Source organism: Prorops nasuta, unplaced genomic scaffold (assembly GCF_024137725.1).
Source record: "Prorops nasuta isolate Cenicafe-Biocafe unplaced genomic scaffold, Cenicafe_Pnas_1.2 PNAS00010, whole genome shotgun sequence".
In the NCBI taxonomy this organism is placed as follows: domain Eukaryota; kingdom Metazoa; phylum Arthropoda; class Insecta; order Hymenoptera; family Bethylidae; genus Prorops; species Prorops nasuta.
Window position 1 is genome coordinate 6,986,482 of NW_027116807.1, and position 19,553 is coordinate 7,006,034.

At 32.4% G+C, this 19,553-nt stretch overlaps 2 protein-coding genes, 1 long non-coding RNA gene and 1 pseudogene across 3 annotated transcripts; 1 reads left to right on the plus strand and 3 right to left on the minus strand.

Moving 5' to 3' along the window:
- The first annotated feature begins 562 nt into the window (after positions 1-562).
- On the plus strand, positions 563-1,813 carry LOC136777087 (uncharacterized). The gene is made up of 3 exons (XR_010823217.1): positions 563-702; positions 1,445-1,586; positions 1,713-1,813. It is a non-coding gene; the product is annotated as an uncharacterized lncRNA (long non-coding RNA).
- A 282-nt stretch (positions 1,814-2,095) lies between these two features.
- LOC136777125 (putative nuclease HARBI1) lies at positions 2,096-3,586 on the minus strand (annotated as a pseudogene).
- A 6,389-nt stretch (positions 3,587-9,975) lies between these two features.
- LOC136776687 (odorant receptor 13a-like) lies at positions 9,976-14,447 on the minus strand. The gene is made up of 7 exons (XM_066732428.1): positions 14,225-14,447; positions 13,635-14,115; positions 13,456-13,555; positions 13,259-13,378; positions 11,888-12,043; positions 11,742-11,820; positions 9,976-10,089 (listed from the first exon to the last, which is right to left on the minus strand). Exons 1-6 carry the CDS (start codon positions 14,310-14,312, stop codon positions 11,749-11,751), a joined length of 1,017 nt encoding a protein of 338 aa, XP_066588525.1. The 5' UTR covers positions 14,313-14,447; the 3' UTR covers positions 9,976-10,089; positions 11,742-11,748.
- A 2,294-nt stretch (positions 14,448-16,741) lies between these two features.
- Positions 16,742-18,956, minus strand: LOC136777126 (odorant receptor 9a-like). The gene is made up of 6 exons (XM_066733198.1): positions 18,824-18,956; positions 18,234-18,744; positions 18,048-18,147; positions 17,121-17,240; positions 16,882-17,037; positions 16,742-16,813 (listed from the first exon to the last, which is right to left on the minus strand). Exons 1-6 carry the CDS (start codon positions 18,954-18,956, stop codon positions 16,742-16,744), a joined length of 1,092 nt encoding a protein of 363 aa, XP_066589295.1.
- Positions 18,957-19,553: the final 597 nt, after the last annotated feature.

The window sequence follows — 19,553 nt, forward strand, 5'->3', positions numbered from 1 at the left end:
AATGTTAGCATTTAGAATATAGTCGATGAGAACAATGTTTCGTACGAAATTTTATTGACCGAAACCGAATATTTACAATTTTTAAAAGGTACAATTCAAACTAAAATTGTGTAATTCAGTTTGTAAATTAAAATTATATTTGTTTATTATTACTTTAATCTTTATGAAAGGTAATAGGTTTTCCAAGGAAGAATTAAAAAATTATCACATACAAAACACACAGTGCACAACTGAAACTAAGGGAAATAAAATGATTGAGAATGAAAGATTAAGGGAGGAAACCGAAATAGATGAATTAGAAATGGGGTTAGACTCTGCAGAAAATGAAGAAACAAATACAGATTATGAAACAAGTAAAATCACAATTCCATGTTGTTTAAAGCTTCTAAAACTATGAAAATCGAAATTTATCTTAATATATATATATAATCAAATCCATTTTTAGATTCATGTTTATGGTCCGATGATTTAACACTTTTATTTTTAACGGTGTATGAAAATTACGAACAACTTATTTCCAAAGGGAAAATCACTCAAAAAGTAGCTTGGGAAAAAATGGCACAAGATATTAATAAAAAAGGTTATAACATTACAAGTAAACAATGCTCAACAAAAATGACTAGTCTAAAAAGAAAATATAAACAAGTAAAGGACTACAACCAAAAATCAGGAAACAATAGAAAAACATGGAAATTCTATAATGTAAGCATAGAACTCCTTGTATTTCACTTTACAGCGGGCATAATGTTATCTTTAAGGGGATAATGGACTGCAAAGTGCTAAAAGCATTTATTTAAAATTTAACTATATATATATATTAGGGTGGCCATAAAAAAAGAAATTTTTTTCCGGTGCTTTTATTTTGTTAAGAATGATGCAAAAATAGGAATCGAATTTTTTTAGATTTTTTTGAAGCCGTTAAATGGTGCCGATATCGTTTTTAAAGTTAAAAATCCGATGTTCTTCCACTTCTTCGAGGTTAGATGTAAACCAAAATTCCAATAAGCTTTTAATTTGTCAAAAATTATAAAAAAAAGAGATCCTCGAATTTATAGAATTTTTAAAGCCGTTAAAATGTGCCAATATCGATTTTAAAATTAAAAATTTAGATTTATTGAAAACGATTTAACGAAATTATAAATTAATATTGTGTTTTGGAAAGTCCTTTAGTTAAATTACAAGAAAATGTAATAAAAAAAACATTAATCCAGCACAATATTAATTTATAATTTTGTTAAATCGTTTTCAATAAATCTAAATTTTTAATTTTAAAAACGATATCGGCACCATGTAACGGCTTCAAAAAAATCTAAAAAAATTTGATTCCTATTTTTTCATCATTCTTAACAAAATAAAAGCACCGGAAAAAATTTTCTTTTTTTATGGCCACCCTAATATATATATATATATAATATATAATAGATGATTTTATATTTTTATTTAGTTAGTGGACAATATATTTGGGAATAAAGCATGGGCATCTCCGTTAGCTACTTTATCATCAACAGATGATGTAAATGAAGTTTTTAATAATGTAACTACTTCTGAAAAAATAACATCACCTCCTTCGACTCAACCAGAAAAAGGTATATTTAAAATTAGGATAAAATATAATAATTATTTTTTAATTGATATTTTTTAATAAGTATCTGTAGAATAATAAAAATATATTGTTAAAAATATTTTTAATCATTAATTATTTTTAATTTAAGGATCAAGGAAAAGAAAATCGGAAAGTATATTAGATAACTATTTAATGAAGAGAGAAATATCAAAGAAAGAAGAAAGATTGGAGAAAAAAAAAATGCACCAGGAGAAAATGGAAAAATTGGATATATCTAATAATTTATTAAGGCAATTATTAGATAAAATTTAGACTAACAATTAGTATAAATTGTTTTTTTTTATTAGACTTCTCTTTATATTTTATAACATATATTATTTATGTTTAAAGTCAAATTATCGAGGAAGGAAAAATGCATGAGGAGAAAAAGAAAATTCTTTTATGTCAGCTTACCTTTTATGCCATAATAAAGTTTAGGTTAAGTAAAAATTAAGCATTAAGAAAGAAATTTGTTTTTTATATTAAATATATTTATAAAGTTATAACATTACAATAAAGCAACAAGTTCTTAAATAATACATTTTATTAATATAGTATAATCGATACAATTTATATATTATAAAACCATTTGTAATGAATTAGCCACCTCATTTCGCTTTTGAATACCTTGCATACGTAATATTGTTGGAATATCATTTGATGTCTCTCTTGAGTGTCAATAATAATAGGTTCTACTATTAAGTCATTTTTCAAAAGACAAACATTGTGTAAAACACAACAAGCCATTATATATGCTTAGGAATTAAGTCCGTTCTGGTCATTGGTAATCTATCAAGTAATGTACGAAAACGGCCTTTTAATAAACCAATACTCCTTTCGATCACCATTCTGGTTGACGATAGACAATAATTAAAATTTTTTTGTATTCTTGTCAGGTGACCATTGTCCTTAAAAGGCACTAATAAATGTTTTTGTATCATATAGGCTGCGTCACCTATTAAGTGGCCATTACAAGGAAAATTGTTTTCATCGTTACAAATGTTTTGTAACTTTGATAACCTAAACACTCTCTGATCATGAAGAGATCCTGCATTTCCAACATAACAATGAAGAAATTGCATTTTATTATCGCAAACAACCTGAAATAAGTTATATATATTATATTATACTTTATTTTTAAAATACTTCGTTTAATTAATATTTAATTATGTGTATACATATGTACTTGTAGTTGCATGGAGTGGAATCCTTTTCGATTAATGTATGACTCTGGATCACTTTTAGGAGCAGCTATCTTAATGTGGGTTCCATCTATTGCTCCCACTATGTTTGGAAAACCTTTATGCCTTTTGAAGCTTTCACTTATGATAATTATTTCTTCACGTGTAGGCCATTTAATAAATTTCGGCATGATCATTACAATTGCATCCACAATCCTTCGCACAGTTCGAATGCCAGTTGCTCTCCCTATATCAAATCTGTCACAAATTGAACTATAAAATAAAATAATATTAATTGAATAATATTTTAGAATTACAATTACTTCATGTAATATGATTAAATGTATATATATATATAATCACCAATATGAATCAGGTGTGGCTAATGTCCAAATCGTAACTAATAATTGTTTCTCCAAGCAAATTGGATGACGTCCTACCGCATTTTTATTTTCCAAAAATGGTGCTATTTGCTCCAAAACATAATAAAATGTATCTCTTCTCTTTCTGCAATATTAAAGCAGTATTGAGAAATATGAAGCTTGATATATAAATACTATTGAAAAATATTTAATAATTACCTAAAATGTGTTTTAAAATTTGAATCCGACAAAACCGATACCACTTTTTCCATGTAATTCTCAGTTCTTGATATTTTATGTAGTGGGCCACGTTTTTTTCGAACTTCCATTATTTTTATTAATTCGTCATCAGTCTCACTATCGTCATTATCCGTATGAAATAATACTTCATTTATATTATTCATTATAGTGGAGACGATCAAAGAAATATTACCCTCCATTTTCTTACTTGTTTGCTGTTATGCCTTGTAAATAGCATTCCGAAATTATTAAATGACGTCTAAATATTTTCACTTAAAATGATTTTGGAACTCTTAAAATCAGCGAAAACAGTGACAGCACAATCAGTAATACCAGCCAATTTCGGAACACAGCCCTTATTGCACTAGTGCAGCAAACAGCGAAAAAGAACAGACCTAATGAGTACAGACTTTTTATTAGCCGCGAGTACTAAAACTCTACAATGTATGTCACGTAAATTATAGGTTTTCAGTACTGACAGTATGTAAAACGAACGTAGCCTCCGTCTCCTGTCCTCACTCCCTACTCCCTACTTCCCTAGTCGGCCTAGTCCCTACTGCTCCCTACCTACTAGTACTACTCTACTCAACGCCACTAGGGGGCTACAGCGCGGAGTATTCTCGCTAGCAAGTATTTACCCTCGTTCTATTTAAGTGCGCCAGCCGTTCTAAGCAACAGCCCGTGCTACTCGTGCTAGGCTTGTGCTAGGTTCGTGCTGTTCGAATCCAGGGCCCTGTGTCTCCTACTAACGTTTTTCATTAACCCATCTGCGTTTCCACAGGTTCCACTAAGAAGCGTAGTCTTTTCCATCCCATCCTATTTTCCTTTAAAATTTCTGTCGGAACCAAACCGGGTCAAATTTCTCACAACACAATTGTAGATTTTTATAACTCTTTCAATATATTCTCTGTGAATGTTAACAGCTATTCTCATGAACATACACTGGGGTGTGTTTCTGCTACTTTCTCACTTAGTTTAAGCAAATAGCTTTTCTTCAATATTTTAAACCTGAAGTAATAATTATAAGTAAAGTCTTCAATAATTTTAATAGCAACGTTTAACCTTTCTGAATTCCTTAAAATTATGTTAAAATAATCTTCTTTCATAAACGGTTTGTTTGTGTCTGGATCTGTGTCATTGTATAATTCTCTATTGCTTCTTAAAGAAAACAAACAAATATTTAATTGTTGAAAATTTTAAGAAATAAATATTTATTTTAATAAGCAAGCTTCTGGCATTTCCAAAAACATGTAATAATTATACAATCCGTCAACAAATGAAGACGCTGCATGCGGAATGGTTTTTGCCCTGTATGTCGGTACACCGATTCCCGTTAACGGGATTCCTCACGCCTACTTTATCGCCAGTACAAGTCAATAAACAATTAGTTTAATAAAATTCAAATGCGAAGCAAATTGAACAATCGGGCGTTTATAGGACAATGTGCCAGTCCTAACGAGTCAAACGAACTTAAAAAAACTCAAATCGGATGAAAAATAACTGTATCATTGTCCCGCGTAATTGAAGAGGGGTCACTTTTGGTTATTTCCACTTCAAGAACGCGGGACAGTGGTACATACAGCGTTATTCTTCATCCGATTTGTGTTTTTTTAAGCTTGATTGACTTGTTAGAATTGGCACCTTAAGTACTATAAATGGCAAAGGATAACAAATTTAAAAACTTTTCATTTAAAAGTACTATACTTTTTTAAATAATTAATATACAAATGAAGAAATACAACTCTAATGAAAAATTGTGCTAAACTAGTCGAGTTAAATTTAAATATTAAATAATTTAATTCATTTTATATATATAAATAGTAAACACAATAGAGTGATTATGAGAAAAAATTTTGATAGATAAAATATGATTTTCTATCATTGTAAAACTCTTGTTATCGATCTTATAAAACTAGGCTGAGACTATTTTGACTAAATTGGTATATATACTATCTGAATAACCTTAAGTGATGGGCCTATGTGGCACACAAAATACTTGATCGTTTAAAACAATTGAAAGATAATTTTTGTGTAGTATAATCTGTTTAGTGAGCTGGTTCACACCACACACACACATAATCAATACCACGACGAACGTTTATTGTTTAATTTCGTAAGCAAGCAGTTGGTAACTGGCACAGCAAATTTAAATTGTTTTATTCGTAAGAATAATCGTAAAGTATATCTCGTTATATGTTCATAATCGTCTCGGATTATAGCTGGAAAGATCAAATCAAATCTAAGCTTGAAAATCGTCGAACGCATAAAAGAACAATTTGACACGGCGGGTTGTAAACATTTTATGTACTTGCCGCTTTTTTACAAGCGAAGCTTGTTTTTGTGGGATTTTATTATCGCACGTGTAAATGCATGGTATCCGTTCTTATATTTATTAGTCTCCTGCATAATTCATTTAAATATTGTTATTTATTCAACATTTTAGGTAAAAATACAATGGGTGACTTGCAAACACTAGAGAATCAATGTCTGAATTATAAAAGACACAAATGTTATGCTAAACTTTATGGACACAAATTGAAAAAAAAGAAAGCATTAACTACATCAAAAAAAGAGGATTCATAGTAATTCCTTAGGGCCAACAGTACAGTCGAAAAATCATTGTCAGCAACATAAATAACTGAAGTCCAAAGAGCACTTTTCATGCCGGCCAGTTGAAAAGTTAAATAATCTGAATAAAGGTTGGAGTAATTATTTCAAAATGATTCATTTTCATGTATAACTGCTCTTTATCTGGTGCGAAAATTGCTTTTTTAACACGTTCGTCGTTCACTGCCAGTCTACGAGATAACTCGTAAGTCGTAGTTTGTTATGGGTTATATATAGTAGGCTGGCAGTGAACGTGTTAACTTCAATTTTTTAAGTTGTTAGCATTGAATTTCCGACTGTACCGCGGGATCCCTCACGCCTACTTTACCGCCGGTTCAAGTCAATAAACAATTAGTTTAACGGGATCCCTCACGCGTGCTTTACCGACAGTACAACTCAAAAAACAATTCGTTTAATAAAAGTAAAATGCGAAGCAAATTGCAAAAACGGGCTTCTTTATGACAAGGTGCCAATTATAACGAGTCAATCGAGCTTAAAAAAACTCAAATCGGATGAAGAATAACGTTGTACCACTGTCCCGGGTTCTTGAAGTGGAAATAACCAAAAGTAACCTCTCTTCAAGAACGCAGCACAATATGGTACAGCGTTATTTTTCAACTAATTTGAGTGTTTTTAAGTTCGTTTGACTCGTTAGGACTGGCACATTGTCCAACAAACGCCCGATTGTTCAATTTGCTTCGCATTTGACTTTTATTAAACGAATTGTTTCTTGACTTGAACTGGCGATAAAGTAGGCGTGAGGTATCCCGTTAATAAAAGTCAAATGCGAAGCAAATTGAAAAAGCAGGCTTCTTTATTACAAGTTTTGTTTAATTTGTTGCATTTGAATAAATTTCCACATTAAACTTCCAGCAAACATTTTCTGATTTTGCAAAAGAATACAAAATTCTGCTACAAAATCTAGTCAGCAAATTGACACTATATTTGAAATCGAAACTGATTTGTCAATTCTTGCTAACAGATTAATAACAAAATGACACCACTTTCTGTGGCAGAACCTGCGGCAGACTAGCACATAAAACGCAACAGAACTTGCGTCAGATCCTGCAGCAGATTTGCAGCAGAAACGCAGCAGACTCTGCGTACATACTTGAGTTTAAATGTCTTACGCCGTTTGACGCATGCGCAGAACGATAAACATAACGTCATCTTTTAATACAATGTTAACCGTTTGAGTCTCAAGAAACGCGATCGCGCTGTTCAGATTTTATGTCGAGAAAACCCAGCACATTTCGAGCATTCTGGACAATTGACGGTACGTTACGTATTTTCGAAGGCGCTATCGCGCTGCTTGGGATTCTTCGACAGTGTTTTTTCAATACAATTTAGGACTCAAACAATTAAAGCCACTAGGTTGTGCATCGTTTAAAATATTATTAATTAAAATATCCGAAAATTTTTAAGCATACAGTAATAAATATTAAGTAGAAATAAAGTTTACTTGACGTTGAAAGATCAATGTTATTATTCATAACCATTTCGAAACGGTTGAATAGAAGGCATCTTTCTAATGCTTTTTAAACGTTGATTTTTCCAAGAGAAATAACGTTTAACTTACGTTGATGAAGCAACGTTTTTCTCCACAACTAACATAAAACGATAGAATTGATGGCATTTTTCTAACGTATTTTAAACATTGATTTTTTTCTGTAGATGCAACGATTAAATGACGTTAGCACAACAACGCTTTCTTCGTGAACTAAAATTATGTCGAGGATATAGTTCAAATATTGTTTTTGTAATATTTATTCAATTAATTAAAAAACTGTAAGATATAAAAATATTTAACAAGGATTTTAAGAATTCAAATCGAAAAAAATAACGTAAGGTAATTTTTAATATCAGTTAAATATGCATCAAAATTGTAATGATCTATCGTACATATATATTTTAATATAGCTTAGTGATTAAGATGCGCTTACGTTACGTGCGGGAGGGAGAACATGCAGAACGCAGGTTCGCGTCCAGCCATCTCCTAATATTTTTTCTTATTAAAAATTGATTGTATAATTATAACTTATAGCATTTTGTCCTTTTAATGCAAATTGAAGTGTACAATTATTCATGCGGTTTAATTTATTTATCCTAAAATTTTTGTCAACCGGATAGAAACTCGTTAAATTAGCAGTTGATAGGAACGTTGATTTTAGCGACATAGGCCACGCTGTCTCAATAATAGAAAATGCGTTAAAAAATTACATTGATTCAATGTTTTCGGTTTATAGGGTAACAATTTAATAAGCCATTTATTAAGATAATACATCAAGTAACAGATCCTGTTTTGTTTTTGTTTACAATCTGCCGTTAGAGTCTGTACTGCAGACTGTCGTAAATCTGCTGCCAATCTGCACTCAAAATGTTATCTGTGCATTGTGCGAGTGGGTACTGAAATAGATTTCGAATAAAACTATGTGAGAGCGAGGCCGGTAAATCTCTCTCATAGTCGTTACATATATTTAAGACCGCGCGGCTTAAGCATAGATTATCATTTTCTATTGCTGTTAGGTGAAAAAGGACAATCGATATTTTAAGTCAGACTTAAATATAAGCAACAACTATGAATATAGGCCCGGAGAGAGCGCTCCGCGGCAGTGGCCACTTAATGGCGTCGAGTTGAAGTAGTATGTACCCAAATAGCAACGTCTGAAACCTCAGGTTTAATCACGACGTGATATGTATATATTACCGCATAATGCTTTATTTTTGTGATCAGATTATGTTAAAACATAACATGTTAATATTAATGGTCTATAATGTCAATATGATCCTGAGCTCACGTCGTGACATTTACTGACGTATCGTGAGGACATGCTATGTTCTACATTTCACGTCATATTGTAAGAAAAAAATGAGATCATGTAATGATAATAATATGAAGATTGCTGTCGACACACCATGAGTGAATTATGAGTACATTGAATGTAATTGTGGTAATACATTTAATATTTTCAAATAACGAGTATTCAATAAGCAAGCTATATATCGCTATCAGCGCTACAGCACGTACATTTTTTTTTAATTAATGTGACCGATAAAATTACAGCCAGTCGAAATATATTGACAAATGGAACTTTGCTACTAACTAACGTCAGGCAGTGTAATGGACAAGGTATCAGTCTCATTATTCCAACGACCAGCGTTGAAGACCCACCAGGGAAAACGATTTTTCATCAGCAAAAGTACGGTCAAATCATTTGGACATCAAAAATGAAAGTAAATTTGATTAAATGCAGAGCGAAAATGTTGTAACGCCGGCGTTAAAAATTGAAGAATTATCCTACATCGGAATTCAACATTTTCTATCATTTAATGATACCTCATGACGTGAGTGCAATCTGAGGTACAAATGAGTCCTCATCTGTGTCTATTTTTGCCATCACGGAATACTGCATTCTGGGGACAATATGACAACATTACGACAGGATTTTGCTATCTGGGTAGGAGAGGAAAGAGACGAAAAGCACGAAAAGTGTGCCGGAGGCCGGAGCGAGACGACCCGAGAGCGGCCGAGAGTCCCCGACCGCTTGCACCGATACACCTCCAATCTTCAATAATTACTTATTAATATTAATTATCATAGAAATACTTACTTTCGCTGGTTAACATTGTTATAAGAATCATTATTACTGGCATCTGTTCATTAGATGACGAAGATGCACTATATAGATGCAACTTGCATGCTTGCCATGTCTATCATTTTGAATGGTACATATCTACACAAGGGGAAACTGATTCGTGTGTGTTCAGCTATTTGCATCTCAAGCAAATTCAGATGGCAGCACATTGCTGCAATATGGCGGAAGCCCCCCCCCTCCCTCAATAGGGATAATACAAAATTTCAAAAGACCTTAAATAGAAGGACAAGTAATATTAAATGCTAAGTATATTATTTCTTGTGAATTATTTTCATATTGTGAAAAATTTGCTATAATAAAAGCACAAATACGAAAGCTTTCCATATGTCATCATATAATCTATCCCTATTATTCCATTAGTTCTTACAGGTGGCAGCAGCATCGCTTGAGATCACAAATAAGCAATCAGCAACCAGCGTTCCAATTGCAGCACCGGCCCTCTAAGGGATAACAGCGATAAGGATCATCAAATTTTTGTTAAGGTATTAGAGCAAATTTTTTATGAACACATTGGGTATATTCAGCAGACACTTAGCACTTTCATCTGCTAAGTAAAATACGCCTATGTTTGGTTAATCAATTAAAATTACATAATTAGAAGCGTTTTTTTCTTAGTGGTTGAGGCCGCTCAGTGTTGACTGGATACATCCATTGATTTAGATTTTTTTACGAGAACACAATGAAAGACACTTTTATGAATGAAGGTTTATTACAGAAGCTTCTCTTATTATACTAAGTTTTCTGTATAAATTTTTTATTCTTTATCCCTTTTTATATTGTCTGACTTTTGTCAGAAAAAAGTTCATACTATGATAAATTAAAATGGCGCAGATTTACCGTATAACATAGAATTTGAATATTTTTAGAAATCTATACACGGCATAAGGCTTTCAGGAGCAATATAGAAATTAGATTCTTTGCAAAATTTGAAATGAAGAAGTATAATAAATATTTTTCCTATGTCGAGACTAATTTTGGAGATATTTTATTTTTTAGTCAGTCAATGAGATTGCATGGGAGCTAGGTGGCGTGGTTGTTCTAGTCACATGGGATCGTGATCGTACCCATGCGCAAATCAATCGGTATTATTATTGGCGAGAATGTGAAGTGGTGTATGAGCATACACCGGCAAGTGGCAATGCATTTCATGCACAGTTTCATTGGCCGACTAAAAAGTGAAATATCTCAATGACAACCGGAGGAATGCCAGGGATTCATAAACGAAATTTAAGTTGAAGTTCAAGCATAGGACGTGTAAAATCTGTATTCTATGTAACACGTCTTATAGGTTTCAAGGGGAGCTTGAACTCAAGTTCTGTTTATGAATTCCGGCTTAACCGAGTGAGAGGTGAGTCACAGAGCCACTGTCTCTCCGATGGAAACATATGAAGTTATAACCTATAAACTCAATCTTATTTTAAAACAGGATTGAGTCAAATTGACTCGAAATAAAACACGGTTGATATGGTTTTAATAGAGTTTCATTAGGGTTAACCTCATGTCTGCCATACTGTTAATTTCTTCGCAAGATCACAATTGTGGCTTCAATTTCTCTGCATTTTCTATTTTTGCTATAATAACTTTCATTTTATTCCTTCTTTTCCATATAAGGTCGTAAAAACTTTTTTTGGTTCGCAGACATGAGTTTCCGAGTGTTTAGAGATTTAACCCTATTTTAATTCTTGGCAGTGGAAAAAGTTAACTTTAACCTAAATTCTGACTTGATTAAAACACTCGGTGGAAACTTATAGTCAATAATGAGCAAAAATACGAAAAAAATTGATTATACTTTTTTACTTTAAATTTTCCAAGAAACCTATAGTTTCAATATAACTTCTTGAAAGCCAAACATTGTTTATACACAGTGGGAAATTGAATCGTGTGTAGTTTCAAGTATAGTGTAGTATATCATTTTCTATGTTAAAGTACAGAGTGAAGTTAGCCGAACCACACACGATTCAATTTCCCACTGTGTACTACTTATTAATAACTTAATTTATTCGGAAAGAAAAAATGTGCATAATTTTTGATTGGCTAAATTTTTAGTCCAAGCAATTCTATAAATACTTCTAGAAATAAATTCATAACTTACTTATTCATTAATTTGTTTGTTGTCTATCTGTTTCTAATTGTACCATAACCGAAAAATATCCCGCGGCGGCTTTTATGATCTGAAAATAAAATTACTTGTTTAAATTAATGATAACCTCAAGGATATTTTTTATAACAATAGCTTACACTTGCAAAAGTCTGGATCGATAGGACATTAAATTTTCCTGCAGTCAATCGAAGAGGTATACTAGATCGAAAAATAATAAACGTTAACATTTTTAAGTTTCTCGGTGAAAGCAAATACCAATTTGATTCGAAAACACCATTGCTCAATTCAGAACTCTAAAAATCAAAGTACTTAAATTATTATTGAGAGTACAAAGTAGTAGTTAACCCGGCAGCACGCGCGTAAAAGTTTCAAACATAAGAACTTGCGTGGGGTCTCTAAAGACCCCAAACCAATTTTCTTTTATAAACGAAATATGAAGTTTAATATAATATTTATTTTCATTTTAAGGCTTGTTTATGGTATATACTTGAAGTTGACACGGACAATTCTTATTAACGAATTATTAATAATTGTTTTATTAAAGGTTTCTTGCTGTTAAATTGGAGCAAAAAATGCAGTCGTTAGGATAAGTGCTTAAAGAAACGAATTACAAATGTTATACGCAAATATAATTGATTATATATCGAAGAGAAAAATTTGGGTAGTTTGGGGTCTTTAACGGGATTCCTCACGCCTACTTTATCGATAGTTCAAGTCAATAAACAATTAAGTTAATATAATTCAAATGCGAAGCAAAATGAACAATCGGGCGTTTGTAGGACAATGTGTCAGTCCTAACGAGTCAAACGAACTTAAAAACACTCAAATTAGTTGAAAAATAACGCTGTACCATTGTGTCGCGTTCTTGAAGAGAGGTTACTTTTGGTTATTTCCACTTCAAGAACGCGGGACAGTGGTACAGCGTTATTCTTCATCCGATTTAAGTTTTTTTAAGCTCGATTGACACGTTAGAATTGGCACCTTGTCATAGAAAAGCTCATTTTTGCAATTTGCTTCGCATTTGACTTTTATTATACGAATTGTTTATTGACTTGTACTGTCGGTAAAGCACGCATGAGGGATCCCGGATCCCTCAAGCCCTCTGTAGCCAACATTACGGAACGAAAAACGAGGGAGAATTGTCCAGCGCTATTTTTCAACCGATTTCAATGTTTTTTGGCTTGTTGGAATCGTTAGGACACGCACTTTGTCATAAATAAAGCCGTATTTTCCAAAAAACGTAAAAAAAATAAAATTGTTTAAATATTCGCATTAATAATATTTAAACGCAAAACAAATTGAAAAATCGGGATTCTTTATGGCAAGGTGCGAGTCCTAACGATTCCAACAAGCCCAAAAACATTGAAATCGGTTGAAAAATAGCGCTGGACAATTCTTCCTCGTTTTTCGTTCCGTAATGTTGGCTACAGAGTGCTTGAGGGATCCCGTTAGACTCCGCGCGAGTGCTCCCAAGTTAAATTCTAATTTAAATACAATGGTAGACTTACGGAAGTGATAAGTGCTTCACCCATATAACAAAAGAAGTAAATAACAAGTAGTATGACTGATATGTAAACTATTAAAAAAATTATGTCATTCACAGGAAAACTATCTGATAAAGCCATTGCCTAAAATGAAGACAAAATAATTTTCGATCTCTTCATACGAGGTATTAAACACTAATAAAAGTCAAAAATATAAATACTTCAAAAGCTATAAATGCTTGAAAGCAAATTAGAAGGGTGGAGAGTACGGCTTGAACAAGAAAGCAAAAATTGAATGTACCTTCAACTTTCTTGACACACCTTAAAAATCAAATAAAATGACGAAATTAATTGAAAAGCAGAGATTAACAATAAATAACAGATTTTCTCCAATATTAACCGGTTTAGGTGCTCGTGTTTCCTCACGATAATCCTGATAGCTTGTTGAAAGTCGTTCGAGCACTGTTGAATTCCCAATAAATTGATAACTTCATTCAATTCCTTCCTTAAAATCTGAAGCTGAGCGCAGATGTTGAGGATCAGCATATAAATCAAGCTATCGATACTGATGTAACAAGCTGATATCATAAAACCTCCAATTAGCTGGCCTAGACAGACCAATTCGTACTGAGGCGTGACCTTGAAGATCTCAGGAAAAAATGACTGAAAGACGAAGTCTCGTTCCAGGCCCTTTATCTCCGCCGAGACTATCATGAAGAAGCGGTGGACCATGTTTATTAAGACGCATCCATGTCCGAGTAAATTGCCAACAATTGACATTTTATTGGCGATATTTGCAAAACTCATCATCGTATCCTTGCCCTCTTTACCTTTTACGTTTTCCCAATCTTCTCCATAAAACCCAATCAACTCGCCAAGAACTTGCATATCAAAAAGATAATTACTACTACGTAGAATGTGTATTCCACTTTGTCATTTCTCTTATAATTGTTTATTTATCTTATTAATAATTAATTAGATTGTGCTTACCTTTGCTGTTATATTTCATGACGATGAATTTCATGCTAGTGATAACTGCTACGAAATTTGTTAGCATCAAGTTCTCCGTTACCAACATGAGATTGTTGTAGACTATGAAGAGGTTTGCGGACTGGGGAATAATTAGTAGAAAAAAGATGATTGTTATAGGAATTATATAACGAAAACGCAAGAAGTTAAAGTCCTTTTCCAAGTTATGTTCCACAGGCCAGATTCCCATTACTATTAAATTTAATCTTGAAAACTCCCATGCAAATGTCTTCGACATTTCGTCAAAGAGCTTTTCGGTTCTAGGAAACGATTCAACTTTGAAAATTTACTACTTCTGACAGTTAAGAAGAAAGTTGGACTTGGAAAGATATCTTTTAGATTCGACTACGGTGAAGTCTGAACCATTTGTGTTTCTTGATGAGAATAATTCAGTGTTTCATGTCAGAATCTGCGCATGTTCGGCCAAATCAAAATGATAAAATGCAAATGCCAGGGGGTAAGTCAGCTTTGGTTAATAATTGAATGGGGGAAGGAAGTAAGAGAACTTTGGTAATACGTGTTTCGACAAAGTTTTATTTGCAATGGACGATAAGCGAAGACCAACTGTAGAATTATCTTTAAATAAAGAATGTTAAACGAAATCTAGAAGATGGAAATGCTTTTTTATGAGGAAAGTGTGCAATTTTCACGTCAATCTTTTATCGGTATGGAAACTTGTAATAATTTTTTTAGAGGGAAAACTGATTTCGAAGTTTCCGAAGAAGAGAATTGCACAGATGACCGGAAATTCACCAATCGTTGGCGATGATCTTCCGCAAGGGATTGTTAATGATAGATCATTTTCTGTCACGCAAGTTACACTCGGAGTTTTATAGTGACGTGGCTTGAGTCTGCTGCTGAATTTTGTGCATTTGATCAGTTAAGACTCGACCAGTCGCCAATTGTAAAAGATTGTAGCGAGTTTCTTCATCTTATACTAATTTTAATACCAAATTTTCAAACTAATGCAAAGGTTGATAGAGATTAAATAAAAAGAAAGTTAAATTACGTTGAAGTGCTCAGTGCTATATTGCAGCAAATATTTAGAAAAATTGAAGAACAAGGTAATTTTAAAGTTTTACAATACTAGGGTCAAAACATTAAAAAATATGTTTTTTAACATTTTATTATGAATAAAATATTTATGAGGAAGTTTATTTGAAGAAATAGTATATATTAAGTGGGGAGAATACTTGTGCACGACACACTCCCTCCTCTATACAGTATTTACATTCCACTTCCCCTTACCGACAAAAACTCACCCCAACAGACAACTCAACACTTCAGTCCATACATTCTGATCTCCAGCTTTGCGTTAAAACGTTTGAGCTATAGTTTCGATTTTCTTTTGATTCGCGTACATAGCTTTTATATTGTTTGTATTCCCTAAATAAAATTTAAAATTCAATCCATAATACTTGTACAAGGTGTGTAATAATACTGAAGCAGAAAATTGATAAATTCCGAGAGCCAAAATTTTTACCATATATACAAACACACAATTGGTGTACAGACATGTTGTTAATACTTTTAAGGATATACTAGATGATTATATATACCGGCTAAATGTTCAGATGAAGTGTTAAATTAAGGTATGTAAAAGTATTAATATTACGTGTATATATACATCATTGCTGTTACATCTTGTATATTTTTTTTAACTTAACGGGATCCCTCACGCGTGCTTTACCGACAGTACAAGTCAATAAACAATTCGTATAATAAAAGTAAAATGCGAAACAAATTGCAAAAACGGGCTTCTTTATGACAAGGTGCCAATTCTAACGAATCAATCCAGCTTAAAAAAATTCAAATCGGATGAAGAATAACGCTGTACCACTGTCCCGCGTTCTTGAAGTGGAAATAACCAAAAGTAACCTCTCTTCAAGAACGCGGCACAATGGTACAGCGTTATTTTTCAACTAATTTGAGTGTTTTTAAGTTCGTTTGACTCGTTATAGGACTGGCACATTATCCTACAAATGCCCGATTGTTCATTTTGCTTCGCATTTGAATTATATTAACTTAATTGTTTATTGACTTGCACTGTCGGTAAAGTAGGCATGAGGGATCCCGTTAATATAATTCTAGCTATTACTGATGTAATCAAAGTGTATATAAATCTTGAATAAATAATAGGCGTATTTTTTCTAAATTAAATGTAAGCTAAGGATATTAAATTAAAGCTTTATAAAGTGCGTCCAATTGAAGATATCGGTGAGAGAGGTTGTCAACTCACGCATTATTAAAAAATTATCTAACGCATATTTTGAGAGCCCGTTATTATATAGTAAATCAAATATGGTGCAAGGTTATTTTAAATTCTGAAATGTGCATAAAAAATTGGTTAGTCATTAAAATTAGCAATAATTAAATTTATTCCGAAAGAAACAATGTGCATAGTTTTTTATTAACTATATTTTGAATTCAAGTAGTTCTACAATTATTTTTCGGACAAATCCTTTACTTACTTAGTTTCTAATCTGTCTGCTGCCTACCTGTTTCTAATTGTACCATAACTGAAAAATATCCCACGGCGGCTTTTACAATCTTAAAATGAAATTTCATGCTGATGTGTGTATAGAAACTTAAGCTTATTTTTTATCAAAATTACTTACGTTAGCATACGTCTCCATAGACAACACATTAAATTTTCCTGCGGTCAACTGAAGTGGTATTCTAGATCGAAAAATAATAAACGTTAACATTTTTATATTCCTCGATGACAACGAATACCAATTTGACTCAAAAACACCATCGCTCAATTCGGAACTCTACAAAATACAGGTATATTTATTTTTAAATTTAATTTAATATATTAAATTAATTTTTAATTTAGCTATAAAGATAAATTTACGGAAATTAGAAGTTCTTCGCCCATATAACAGTAAAAGTGAATAAGGAGCATTACAACGGTGATGTAAACTATTAGAAAAACTATATCATTCACAGGAATGTTATCTGATATAGCCATTGCCTGAAAAGTGGAGTAAAATACTTTTCGATTATTCCATATGAAGTATTAAAGGTTATGAACGTTGTAAAATCTTCAAAAAATCATTTTTTGTTTTTTTCATGAATCATTAATATATACTCTAAAGAATGTGTATCTCAAGTTTCAAGACAAAAATTTGAATATCAACGAACAAAATTAAAGTTTCCGCATACGAGCAAGAGTACGTTTTATATATGAAATTTAAACTTTAAACGACGTTTATTCGAAATCACTATTTTTGACCTTTTTGACAGCAAAACAAGAAAAGTATTTGTCCAGCTATTTAATTCAAAATTAGTTTTGTATAGAAAATATTCTTTTTCAGTAGGATGTAGCTGTTTTTGTTTATGTTTTATTATATTTAAAATATACAATTTTCTATTGAAAAATCCGTGAAAATTGTAATTGTTATCGTCAAGTATGTGCTATCTTTTTTCTAAACAATATTTTATAATTCTCCTATGTCCAACTATAATCAATAATATATGTATAGTTTATGAGATTGTTCGTTTTTTGAGCTTAGTTGATCCATTTTCATGATTTGCTGTCAACCTCACTGAAGCATTATTAAAGGTGTGCCATTTTCAAGAAACTGTTACGCAAAAATAAATCATAAAAATAAAAAATGAAAATCTATACTGGCAACTGTACTAAAGATGCGTTGAAAGTTGTAGGTGAATCAATCAAACCTATTTCTTTTTATAAAATATACAAAAAACGTCGAAAATTTGGACATTTACACTGTTCATACCCTTTAAACAACAATTAAAGTTAACTATATACAATTACTTGAAAGGTCATAAATGCTTGAAAGCACATCAGAAGTGTAGAGAGTAATGCTTGAACCAGGAAGCAATAATTGAAGGAATCTTCCACTGTTTTAACGCACCTTGAAGAGTAAAAGAAAAAGAGCGAAATGAATCGAAGAGCAAAGATGATAAACCTCAGATTGAATTAGGTCTTAATATTTCTAACCAGTTTAGATGCTCGTGTTTCCTCACGACAATTCTAATAGCTTGTTGGAAGTCGTCCGGACATTGCTGAATGCCCAACAAATTGATAACTTCATTCAGTTCCTTTCGTAAAATCTGAAGCTGAGCGCAGATGTTGAAGATCAGTACATATATTAAACTGTCGACGCTGACGTAACAAGTTGTTATCATGAAGCCTCCCATTAGTTGACTCAGACAGACCAATTCATAATGAGGTGTGACCTTGAAGATCTCAGGAAACAACGACTGAAAGACGAAGATTCGTTCCAGACCCTTCATCTTCGCTGTGGCTATCAGGAAGAAGCGTTGGATCATGTATATCACGACTGTTCCCAATCCTAATACATTGCCCATAATTGACATTCTATTCGAGATCTTTTCAGATTGCTTCATCGTTTCTATGTCCTCTTTCACTTTAGCATTTTCCAAATCTTTCGCATAAAACCCGAGAAGTTCGCTAAGAACTAGCATATCATAAAAACAATTTTTATATACTGTATACGTAAAACGTGTATTCCATTTTGTGAATCCTTAATGTTTATTTTTGTAATAATTAACTAAATTGTGGCTCACCTTTTCTATTATATTTCATGACAATGAATTTCATACTAGCGATAATTGCTATGAAATTTATAACCGCCAAATTTTCCGTTACCAGCATGAGATTGTTGTAGACCCTGAAGAGATTTGCGGATTGGGGAATCATTACCGGGAAAAGGAACATTGCTAATGAAATGAGATAACGGTAACGCAGGAATGTAAAATTTTTTTCCAAGTTGTGCTCTTCGGGCCAGATCCCCAATATTGTTAAACTAATTCTTGTATACTTCCATGAAAATGATCTCGACATTTTGTCGAAGAATTATTTAGTTCTCGCGCACGATTGGATTTTTCGTATCTGCTATTGGTGGTCGAGATAATTTCAAGGGGAGAACGATATTTGCTTGATTCGACCTCGGTGAAGTCTGAAACACTTGTGATTCTTGGTGCTAATAATTCTTTTTTTTGCAGGAATCTGCGCATGCTCGAGCAAACAAACAATGGCAAAGTGCTAATACCTGGGGATGAAGTTTCCTATGCTTAATAATTGAATGGGAGAAGGAAGTAAAAAGCTTTGATAATTGGTGATCATTCGACGAAGTTTTGTTTGCCATCAGCGATCAGCGGAGCTCAAGAGAAGAATTGTCTCGAAAGGAAGAATATTTAACGAAGTCTGGCAGATGGAAATGCTTTTCAATACAGAGAGTGTTCAACTTCATCATTAATTTTTTATCGATGGAAACTTTTAATTATTTTCTTAGGG

Excerpts from the sequence above, each read along its gene's own strand:
- LOC136776687 (XM_066732428.1), bottom strand. The coding sequence starts at position 14,312 with ATGTTGGTAACGGAGAACTTGATGCTAACAAATTTCGTAGCAGTTATC. Across the intron at positions 14,116-14,224 it reads CATGAAATATAACAGCAAAG|TTCTTGGCGAGTTGATTGGG; the intron begins GTAAGCACAATC and ends TTGATATGCAAG. Across the intron at positions 13,379-13,455 it reads AAGCATTTATAGCTTTTGAA|GCAATGGCTTTATCAGATAG; the intron begins GTATTTATATTT and ends TCTTCATTTTAG.
- LOC136777126 (XM_066733198.1), bottom strand. The coding sequence starts at position 18,956 with ATGATTCCCCAATCCGCAAATCTCTTCAGGGTCTACAACAATCTCATG. Across the intron at positions 18,148-18,233 it reads AAACACGAGCATCTAAACTG|GTGCGTTAAAACAGTGGAAG; the intron begins GTTAGAAATATT and ends TTACTCTTCAAG. Across the intron at positions 16,814-16,881 it reads CTATGGAGACGTATGCTAAC|ATTGTAAAAGCCGCCGTGGG; the intron begins GTAAGTAATTTT and ends TTTCATTTTAAG.